Below are 11,961 nucleotides of genomic sequence, written 5' to 3' on the forward strand. Positions count from 1 at the left end.
TCTCAGCCCTGTTGTGCTGGCTACATAATCCTAAGAAGTACAGTTTTCTTAACCTGCAAGGATACTGGGAACAAAGCACAGTCACTATAAGTAGGAGTTATTTCTCCATCTGGAGACAGGCGAGAGAAACTCTTCCCACACACCACCTGTCCAAGCTGGGAAGAAGAGAATCGTCTCACTGCAGCCATCCTAGAGTTTCCCAGAAGGCATTGTCTGCCCAGCTCAATCACTATGCAAGCAAAATCACTCCAAATAAACTGGTATATGAAGAGAGAGGAGAACTCCCTTTTCATACAGCATGAACAGCTCTAATAAAATTGTGGTTTTCAGAAACTCTTCTCTTTCCCCTTCAACCCGAAGCAGGGCGTATTGCGTCAGAGAGGATTCTCACCTGGGATCAGAACGTTTAGTTGTCCCTTGCCGCAACCATTCTCCCCTTTGGGACCAAAAAAAAAAAAGGCGCCGCATGGTGGCGGCAGTGAGGCACCGTTTCTGCCACCAGCGCTTGAAAGCACATTTTAACACACTGTTAAAGCATAGCAGCGCGCTCACATCTTTCTTGTCTGCAGCGAGCTGCCGTAGCCGGGCTTTAGCCCACTACCTCTCGAGCTGCCAGCCTCCTTTGCGCGGTTTGAGCGACTCTGTAAGATCATGGCGGCGGTAGCAGCGGCTGCTGCTGTTGCTTCTACCCACCCCGTCCCCGACAGAAGACGCTACCGACGCGGCGGCATGGAAGCGGGTCGGGAGAGGCTGGAGGACGACGGAGTTCGGACCCTCACTTCGGCTGAGCAGGTGGGACTTCGGAGCCGCTCCCAGCTCCTTTCGAGTGGGACTACAAATCCCAGCATGCACTCCGCGCGCGTGTGGTTTGGGCGGAGGGGCTTAGTCGGTTTATCCGAACAGGCAGAGTGATGTCCTGGTTGCCGCATATTCTATATCTTTTGTGTTTAGTACTTCAGAAATTTCGAGGGTTGTGCAGTGGGTAGTTTTTATCTTTGAATGCTGTTTTTTTAAATTTGGTTTGTCTTCTAGTTTGCTCTAGTCCATGCGCTATCTTAGTCCATTTCAAGTAGCCTATTGCCTGTGGCAGTTCATGCATCCATATGTGGCAAGCCGTTTATAGAAACCCATTACATTTTTCCTTCTATGTTTTTGTAGTTGTGTGGTCTGCAGAGTTGTCCACTTTCAGACTCAAAAGTTGGAGTTCCTTGCCTGTACCCCTTGGAGAATTTATTTGGATTTTCTCTTTTGTTGTATCTGCCATGGGAAATCAGTTAGTTTTGTGGGAAAACTGAAGAAAGGTATGATATGGCTGAGTTTATCATACTTTTTGAATTTGGCCCCCAGGCATCCACTGGTGTGTAAGAGTTTATGGACTGGGGCAAATGGATATTTGAGGTGGTTTTTGCAGCTGTGCTTCCCCATCAGTCACACTTGCGCCCAGACCAGCTTATCCCTATTTGTAGTTAGAAATGCACTTATTTATATCTAGACCTTACTGTATTTTGGAAGACTACTGTGCAAGGGGTGTAGTCCAGGCTCTCAGGAAGTCTTAGACCCCTTACTTTTTTGGGACCAGGGTCCCAGCCAGGTCCCTATGTCTCCAATGGCCTATGAGACAATCAGCATGAAAGGGTAGGGTGTAAGCCACTGAGAAGAATCTTCTAACATGTTTCCTTGTCCTTTCCTGCTGATTGGAGCCAATCAGAGTGAAAGGATGTGAGTCGGCCATTGAGAAGACTCTCTTCATTAGCTGACACAGTCCCCTTTCAGGCTGATTGGCTCCTAGGGATGTCTGTTGTTATGGGAGAGGACACACGCAGGAAGGACTGAGGAGTGTGGAGATTATGACAGAGAGTAAGCAAGTTTGGGGATGCTAATGTGAGGGTGTGTGGCATGACTGTCATGAAGGAACCCTGCACTTCTGAATTTGCCATTACGCTACTGATGCAGTGTAACACTGTAACCTGAAAGGCTGCTTACTCTTATGCTTACAGAAGTGGTCTCAGCAAAATATATGGCCGTCCCTATTTATGCAAAGAAGGTGGTAATCGTCATCTGTGCTGAGGATTCAGAAGGATTCAAATAGTGAGGGGATGTATCTCACACCAGTTCCTCTACCCCACCTTTTCACCGGCTGCTATCTCCTGCCACCCACCTTACTTAATTATGCAACGGACCTTCTTTCCTCAACTTGCTGCAATATTTTACAACCCAATAAAATACAGCAAATACATAAACTAATACTAATTTCTGTAATTCTCAGAATATAACTGAGTTTTCCACGTATTGATGATATGTGGTATTAGCTACGATTCTGCACTTACTTGGTAGTAATATTTTTTGCATCCTCTAAAGAAGAAAAGTTCAGTTTCTGTATTCTTAGGGGCCACTGTATTCTTAGGGGCCACTGTATTCTTAGGGGCCACTGTATTCTCCAGAGTGGTCCGTTGTTCGGAAGTGTATTTCACTATATAGACCTTTTGGTGAGTGGACGGCTGTTATAATAATACGATTTATTTTATATAATAGGATTTATTATTTATTGACAATCTTTATCTACAAATAAATGCCATTGCAAGACAAGGCTATCGGAATGGGGTTATTTCTATGAGTTAATAATAAAAAGTAAAACATAGTGACATCTAACACTGAAGATTCACAGTATGGAGAATGTAAACATGGTATTGTGCTTAAATATTACTTACTGTGTTGCAGCATGAATTTGTTTTCTTTCTGAGGAAAAATTTGGTATGGCCACTGCGGAGGCAAGTCCTGACTGCCAACTGGCCATCCTTAGCCTAACAAATGGCTTGTGGGTAATAATAACTGCAAGGACACAAATAGGAGACTGTGTCTTCTTGAGACTTATGTAGTGTCTTCTTTGAGTAGATGAAATAAAATTATGACAAAATTGGCAAAAGCCTTGTACTGCTCCAGCTCAGCCAGCAAGGAGTATTTAAATCCTAATGTAATCTTTCTAGGTTTAGGCTCTATCATGTGTTTTATGTGTGCTCTATACCAAACATGTAGTGCAATCCTCTGCATATTTGCTCAGAAGAAAATTGCTTTGAGGAAAGTCGCACAGTTCTGTGGGACTTACCCTAAAAAGTGAGTTTAGAATTGCAGACTTACAGTGTGATCCCATGTGTCTACTCAGAAGTAAGTCCCATTAAGTTCAATGGGACTTACTCCCAGGTAAGTGTATAGAATTTTAGCCTTAGGGGGTTTGAACCAGGCGTTTTCGCTTAAACCATTATGGGAGCAAAGTTGAAGCTCACAGAGAGTTATTGTAGGAGTTGGAGAAAGCAGGACATTGGTGGGCTGCCCTGACTCCTGTGGAGCCTACCCAAGAGCTCTTACCTACGCTACCTGCTGAATACACAAGCGCCAACATGTGTAAGGGGGGCCTGCCCCCAATGTTCTTTTGTGTGTCACACACCCTGCTTTTATCAGGGTCCCTAATTGTGTGGACAGATCAAGTGAAGACAAATAGAATCCCTACACAGCCCTTTCCTATGGAGGGTTGGAGACTGAATGAAGGGGAGTGTGCACAGTGGCAATCATGGTAGGACTTGAGTGTATAATTGGTGTTCATGTGTTCAGGCAAACAAAGCTGCCTGTTATGTTGTAAAAACCTTATTATTTTGGTCAATAAAAAGTAAATCTTCAGTTAATGCCCCCCCTCCATCTCCAATACTTAAAATTAGAATTTCAGTGGTAATGAAGAACATAACTTCCATAACATTTTTTTAAAATGAAGGGAATAGTGCACCAATTAAACTGTGTTCTGAACTAGCCAAAGCTTTAACATCCTTGGGGACAAAGGCAGAGGTGTAGTTGTCCAGGGTATCAGGGGGTCTTAGACCCCTTCCATTTTGGAGAGCAGGGTCCCTATGTGTCTAGCATCCTACAAGCCAATCAGCAAGAAAGGGGAGTGCATTAGCCACTGAGAAGAGTTTTCTAACATCCTTGTTCTTTCCTGCTGATTGGAGCCAATCAGAGTTAAAGGAGGTGAGTCAGCCACTGAGAAGACTCTTCTCAGTAGCTAACACTATCCTCTTTATTGCTTATTGGCTCATAGGGATATTTGTTGTTGTGGGAGAAGGCATTAACAAGGATCTCATTCTCAACCCTGTAGTAAAAAGGGTGTGTGTGGCTGTGACTAACATGGAGGGACCCCACACTTCTGAATTTGCCACTAAACTACTGGACAAAGGGCTAGAATACTAGCCCCTTCCCAGGCTTTTAAAGCTATTTCTTAACAAATCAGACATAAGTATTTTGAGAGAAAGAAAATTGGGTATTTTTAGTACACTGATATGAACCACAGTAGATAAGCATTTACTGTATTCTTGCTGAGCCATAACTACTATGACATATATTAACTCTCTGCCTTTATGAAACCTGTTTGAAATCTGCACAGTAATCCGTTCCTGACCTGCCTGGCTATCAGCACCTTTGTAACATGCACATTCTTTGAAATGTTGTTTTAGCAGCTGAGAAATATTTTGTTGGACTGTCTTGGTATGCCCAGGAATGGAGCGTTGTTTGCAATGTTCATGGCAAGTATAGCCTTGTAATGAGGTGGTCTTAAATCATAGCCAGCATGGATTTTTTACATTTCGCAATGTTAAATTGAAAATACCCCCCATGCCATTGTGCCGCTTCCCATAAGCTCATTTCAAAACAAAACCTTACAAAACTGATTGTCCTGAACTCAGGACAATACACAAAACACTCATTAAGAGTTCAAAGTGTAAAAACAAGAGAAAATAATCCAGATCCTGTTGGACTTTCTTCTGTCAGTGGTCTCATAATTTGTTGAAATTAATTAAAAATCAGCTATGTTCACAGAGTATCTGTAATCCTTTTACTGACCTTGCCCCATGCTCTGACCTTCATTGTCTGCAGTTTAAAACTTAAAACAATGCCTGGCTGATTTTAATTAATTTAAGAACTTTAACATTGGAGTCAATGATAAGTGTGGGCATGCTCAGTAAGAACCAACTATCAGTGTTCTAAAAGTCAGACTCACAGCTGTTTTGGCTTGGCTAACCGTGGCCACACCCACGCCACACCTTTATTTCACTTTAGACAGTCATGGCTTCCCCCACAGAATCCTGGGAAGTGTAGTTTGTGAGTGGTGCTGACAGTTGTTAGGAGACTTCTATTCCCCTGACAGAGCCCCAGTGGCCAGAGTGGTTTAACAGTCAGACCCTCTTTTGGGGATTGTAGCTCTGTGAGGGGAATAGGGCCTCTCCTAGCAACTCTCAGCACCCTTCACAAACTACACTTTCCAGGATTCTTTGGGAGAAGCCATGACTGTCTGAAATGAAATAAAAGTCTGGTTTGGATGCAGCCAGGGACAACTTTGGTTTACATTTTGGTGGGAGACTACATGTGCCTGCTGTCGAATAAAAAGGTGGTGGAAACTGCAAAACGACAATACTGCTCACAATGTTTTCCTTTTGGAAAAGAAAGGAGCTTTCCCTCTGCCCAGTGCCCACCCATCCAATCCCCTCCCCTCTCCACCCTGCCCTTCTCTCCCCCTTTCCCCCCTCCCTGCCCCTGTCCTGTGTCAGTTTCACCTATCCTAAGCATGATTGTACAGGAGTCAATACCACTGAACTCAACAAGCATGCAAATGATCAAACCTGCCCTTCCCTCCTCCTCCCTTTTGCCCCTGCCCTCCCCGTTCCTTTGTGTCTCCCTCCCCCCCTCCACCTGCTCCATAGTCCTTCCCTCTCCTCTCCCCTTTCCCCCTTCTTTCCCCCTCCATGGTCAGTTTTACCTATCCTAAGCATGATTGCATGAGAGTCAATCCCACTGAAAATAGGCATGCAGTCGATCAGACCTGCCTTTCCCCTTCCCTTCTTTCCTCTCCTTCCTCTCCTCTTCTCATCCCTCCTTCCTCCCCTGCCCTTTTTCTTCTTCCTCCTCCCCTGCCCCCTCCCTCGTGGTCAGTTTCATCTATCCTAAGCATGATTGCACAGGAGTAAATCCCACTGAACTCAATAAGCTTGCAAATGATCAAACCTGCCCTCCTCCTCCCTGCTCCCATTCCCCTCCGCCCTTCTACCTCCCCTCCCCATCCCTCCATGGTCAGTTTCACCTATCCTAAGCATGACTGCAGGGGAGTAAATCCCATTGAACTCAATAAACATGCAAATAATCAGTCCAATCTCAGCAGACTTGCACAAGATCCCATTTCTTACCTCCCAGATTAAAAAGCAGAGAAATTCACTAATAGGCAAAAAAAACCCTTGGGGTTTAAGAATGTACCTATAGTCAACAGCTATTTCTATCAAACTTTAAAAAGCAGGGAAATTGGGCAGCTATAGTGAATGCACTATTTATTTGTTTGTTTGTTTGTTTGTTTATTTGTGGCATTTGTTAGTCCCTTTTTTCCAGCTGTAGAACTCAAAGCAACTTACAAGAAAAAACACAGGAGGAGACCTGAACTCTCTGAGATATTGTACTGCCCTACACATTTGTCAAAATTCAAACACAATTTGGGTTGGTCTTTCACAGTACAATCCACTTCCTGGGTAGCTTGAAAGAATTTGGTAACACGTGCCTTGGAGCATATGGTGAGCAGTGGCAACACTTTAAAGTTTGATAGAAATATCTGTTTGCTATAGGTACAAGGGTCTTTTTGCCTATTAGTGAATGTTTTTTTAACTTGCCACTGTCCTTAGGATGATACTTCTAAAGTAGCAGATGATGGGAAGTTATATCTCTTTCCTGATATACATGCTTTTATGGCCCATGAGCAGCAAGAGATAAAGGAATAAAAGGCTTGAAGCAATACAGGAGCCAGGCAGCAGGCTTGGAATCCGGGGGCTGGGGGCAAAAGGAGGAAGACGTGAAGGCCCCAAGGTTTGGGTATAAAGCATGGGAGGGTGAGCCACAATTAGACCATCAGGTTTCAACACTTGGGTTGCCAAGAGAATAATTGTGTGGATATGGGCAGGAAAGGATCTTTTTGGTATTTACAAGTTACAAGACTTCATAGGATAACTATTCAAAGCATGTTAGCCACAGGAGTGCCATCATATGATCTGGAGTGTGTGTGTTTCAGAAACACTTGACAAAATATGAGGGTGACATTTTTTCCAACTGCTATTGAAACACTCAGCAGTTCTGTTGAGACTAAGGCTTTTTTCCAGTTAGGTTATCACAATTTTATTTATTTATTATTTATTTTATTTATTTTTAAAACTTATATACCGCCCGACTAGCAATAGCTCTCTGGGCGGTGAACATAGATACAATAAAATACAATATAATACAAAACATCAGTCTAAAATCAAATTTCACAATCTAAAAACAGCAAAGGCTAAAATCAAATTACAAACATTACAATCATTAACAAAAAATTAAAATGCCTCGGAGTAGAGAAAGGTTTTAACCTGGCGCCGAAAGGATGATAGTGTCGGCGCCAGGCGAACCTCCTCGGGGAGACTATTCCATAGTTCGGGGGCCACCACTGAGAAGGCCCTTGATCTTGTCACTGCCCTCCGGGCCTCCCTATGGGTCGGGACCCGGAGGAGGGCCTTCGTAGCAGACCGTAGTGTATGAGCCGGTTCATAGCGGGAGAGGCGTTCCGACAGATATTGAGGTCCGCACCATATAAGGCTTTATAGGTTAATACCAACACTTTGAATTTTGCCCGGAAGCGTATTGGAAGCCAGTGCAAGTGGGCCAAAACAGGTGTTATATGGTCAGACCGCTTCGTTCTTGTTAGCAGTCTGGCCGCCGCATTTTGCACCAGCTGTAGCTTCCGAACCGTCTTCAGAGGTAGCCCTACGTAGAGCGCATTACAGTAATCCAAACGTGAGGTTACCAGAGCATGTACTACTGATGTAAGATCCTCCTTACTCAGGTAGGGACGTAGCTGGGCTACCAATCGAAGTTGGTAGAACGCATTCCGTGCCACAGAAGCTACATGAGCATCAAGTGACAGGGAAGAGTCTAGAACGACTCCCAGACTACGAACCTGTTCCTTTAGGGGGAGTGTAACCCCATCCAGGACAGGATATGTATCCACCATCTGATTGGAAAAACCATCCACCATTTTATTGTGTAGCAAATTGTTTCACATGTTTTAGAGATGTCTTGTATTCATTCAGGGTACCTGCGGAAATTCATCTCTGATTTACATCTGGTGGTTTGTTTCTGGGGGAGACATCTTAATTATTGGCCTGGAGATAAAGGGGGCTGTGCTTTAGTAGTAGGACATATGTTTGGAATATGCAAGTTCTTCTCAGTTTCTGGAATTAATCTGTGACAGAAAAGGCCTCTATCTGACACCTGGACTGACTGTTCTTCAGTGCTGGTTGACTAGGTGGACACTTAATCTGATTTGGTGTAAGGTGGCCTGTATTTTTAAGTGGAAAATGTGGTAAGTATTCATGTCAGTAGACTTGCTGCCCTGTGGTTATTGTGTGGTAAGAACCACAGATACTTTCCCTGAGACATATAGATGGTTGAATGGTGGTAATAGGAACATTCACAGCTACCATATACTGAGTCAGACCATTGGTCCATCTTGCTCAGTATCATCTGCACTAACGTGCAGCAGCTCTCCAGAGTTTCAGACAGGAGACTGAGACAGTTCCAAGCCCTACCTGGAGATGCCAGGGATTGAACCTAGGACCTTCTGAATGCAGAGTAGATGCTTTACCACTGAGCTACAGCCCTTCCCCCTAAATCCAGAAAAGACGTTATTGTAGGAGTAGGTTTTTATGTTGTACATCACTTTGTTATAAATTTATGAAGTGTGGTTTAGAAATATTTAAATAAAATGTATATATACAGCACATGATGCTCAAAAAGTCCATTGGTAAACAGGACAGTTGAAAGTTTTCCAGAGCTGCAAGTCTCAAATCACTTACTCTGTTAACTTCATTCAGCTAAAACCTGTCTTATCTTCTTCCATAATAAACATTTTCAGTAATATTTCTGACAGGATATCATTGTGTTTTATAACTGTGCAAAACTTGTAGGGGTGTGGCCCTTTCCTAAGAACTGAACTTTTTGGCCTAGGATGGTCAGACTGTTAAGGTCTTCTCAGAAAGCTTCACAGGCTTATAGCAGCAAAGGGTTTTAAACATCCACCACATAATTCTGAATGAAGACAACCTTGGGAATATGTTAACCACTTAGGTATGTTAGGGATATGTATGTTCACATCAGACTTAATTTTTTCGGTTTTGGCTTATATGTTGTAAGGAGCTTACTATAACCAGGTAGCTAAAGCACAGCTGTGCTCCACTATGACTAAGAAATACTTAATGGGATTGCATACTTTGTGTTAACTTCAGCATGGTCATAGGTTATAACCAAAAACTTGGTTTCTTTTAAAAATGAGTAGGGAACCTGGGGCCCTCCAGTTGTTGGTGGACTCCAATTCATATCAGTCCTAGCCAGCATGGATAGCAGTCAAAGATGATGGGAATTGTAGTCCAATAACCTCCAGAGGGCCACACAGGTGTCACACCTCTGCTTCAAAAACTTGCTTTTCCAACTTTCCTCCACTTGTACATCTGAACGAAAGCCCACTTTGAAAAGTTCCTCCAAACAATATTGATGGTGTAAATAGTTTGCCTGTAGAAGATGAGATTTAACAATGTTGCTTTTATGAAATCAGATTATAAATTGATAAGTAGTGTTGGGTAGACTTGCTGAGTACAGCACTGATGGTGATTTTTTGTTTTTGGCTTGGTTGTATAAAAATGTTACACAGTAAATCTTTTCCAGTGAAACCATGGAATTAACTACACCAGAGTCGTGCAGCTTAAATTATCCTTCTACTGGTTGTAATTCAATCCTGTTAGTCATGGAAACATTTCATTCTTTAAAGCTGAACTGGCTGGACAATGAACAAAATATGACTTTATAAAGCATGCTTAATTGATCATCTTTACCTTGATTATCCCATTTTCTGTATAGGACAACTCTGAATCTGTGAGAAAAGGATTAGTCTAAAGCTAGTCATTCTTTGGATTCATTTGACCCATCCCCCAGTCCAGCACTCAACCCTTGAGAGTCACTCTGAAACTGGAGAAAAGCTAAATGCCTTTCCTAAGGCCCTGAGGAAAAATTTGCTAAAGTCAAAGCACATGTGGCTGGCAAAACACATGTTGGCTGTGTTAGAAACTGAATGCAATTGAGAAACAATCCTGGATTCTATGGCCTAATTCTGATTTCACTTGTTCTTTCCGCCTCCCACCATTAAGGCCAAAGTGGCTGAAATTACAGTTGTCACCCAGTTGATAAGATTACTACTTGGATTTGAGCTGTGTTGCTGGAGGCTTGAGACATCTCTGAGGGGCAATTGCTGCTCATTATCTCTCTCCAGAATCTGACCTTTAATGGAGAAGAGAACCCTCTTCCAATCTGAAACAGTGAGAACATATTAGACAGCAGGGCAAATTAGCAGGAAAGGGTCAATTGAGGCTTTGTTTCCTCAATTAAGCTAAGCTGCAGAATGAGGAAGTGAATGTAAAGGTAGCTTTCTGTGTTCCTCGTAGCCCCAGAACATGAATACTGCATAAACTGGCCAGAGGCCTTCACAAATTTCCCTATTCTGTTGCTGGCCATTTAATGCTGGTTTCTCCCTAACCTGTCTTGTGGAAATCAAGACTGGGGATTTTGATGTTTAGGCAAGTGATTAAAACTAAGTGCATGCACTGGGTCTTGCAATTACTACTTGTAGGAGCTTTTCCTCACGTATCCCAGTCAGTCTCATGACTTGTTGAGCTCCTTTCTCTCTGTCTTCCCTGCTATTACTTCTCTGCCTGACTCGTGGCTCCTAATGGCTTCCTCTCCCCTATATATCTTTCATAGCTGTTCCCTTCCTCTTGCAGGGAGCTGGAGCAGCAGCCTCTTAGAAGATAAAGGATTCTGGAATGCTGTGGTTGCATTAAAATGACCTGCTGCCATAGTTCTCCCCTCCTTGTACCTCTTTCCCACTGGACACCATGATTGTATTGGCTATCTGCCTCTAAGATGCACCCCATTAAAGTGGTGGTGTTTGATAGGTGATATAGCAATCCATGATGCCACTGTATTAGTGGCCATTTTGTTGTGGGAGAGACAGCAGGCAAACTAAGCCACAGCTTAGCTTCCTAGATGCAAGAGCGACAGCAGTGAGTTGTTTACTGTGTGTGTAGGGTTGATTTCCAAGTTTACTCTAGGAACTGTTGAATCAATATATTGTTGTAAGCAATACAGTAGAAAATTGTGCAAACTGAATCTCTTGGTGTCTTCTAAAGGTGCACATTAGTTCTGTTTTCCGTTCTGGGAGTTTCTCACTTGACTGGGAAATGCTCTCTATTGCCCGGTTTTATTCATTTATTTGTAACAATGCACTAAAACTACTCACATTTTATCCTTATAAAGTACTAACAACAAGATTTTATACAGAGGCTAGTGTCATGTCTTCTGCTGCCTAAATATATAAGTAATCTTGTCTGATGTCACCTGCCAACTCCCGATTTTACTCCCATGCATTCTCTCTGGTGGTATATTACATTGCGGAGATGGGCTGAGGTAGGGCTTCATTACATGTCTTGATCTTAGCACTATGCTTTCAAGGGTATGGATGCCAGGAAAGTGCACATGGCCATGAAATACTTTTTTTGTTGTTGTTGCATGATCCAGATGGGCTGTGCATATTGCATGGGTAGGGGTACCCTGGCAGCAGGAAAAAAATATTTCTGTGTTTCCGGCTGGAGTGCTGCATCACTGAACCGTAAATACACAGGAAGCGCCTTAGACCAAGTCAAATCATTCGTTCCATCTAGCTTAGTTTTGACTGGTAACAGCTCCCTAGGACTTTAGGCTAGAGTCTTTCCCCCAGCTTTTCCTAGAAATGCCAGGGGTTGAATCTGGAATCTTCCATGTGCAAAACATGCGCTCTGCCTCTGAGCTGTGGCCTTTCCTCATCAACAG

At 43.2% G+C, this 11,961-nt stretch overlaps 1 protein-coding gene across 1 annotated transcript in view; it reads left to right on the top strand.

The window, feature by feature from the left end:
• Nucleotides 1–525: 525 nt before the first annotated feature.
• FNTB (farnesyltransferase, CAAX box, beta) overlaps nt 526–11,961 on the top strand; it is a 40,348-nt gene continuing 28,912 nt past the window's right edge. The window contains exon 1 of the mRNA XM_061609489.1: nt 526–792. Within this exon, the coding sequence (XP_061465473.1) occupies nt 652–792 (141 nt within the window). The 5' untranslated portion in view covers nt 526–651. The remainder of the gene's footprint in view (nt 793–11,961) is intronic.

This window comes from Rhineura floridana, chromosome 2 (assembly GCF_030035675.1).
Source record: "Rhineura floridana isolate rRhiFlo1 chromosome 2, rRhiFlo1.hap2, whole genome shotgun sequence".
Lineage (NCBI taxonomy): Eukaryota > Metazoa > Chordata > Lepidosauria > Squamata > Rhineuridae > Rhineura > Rhineura floridana.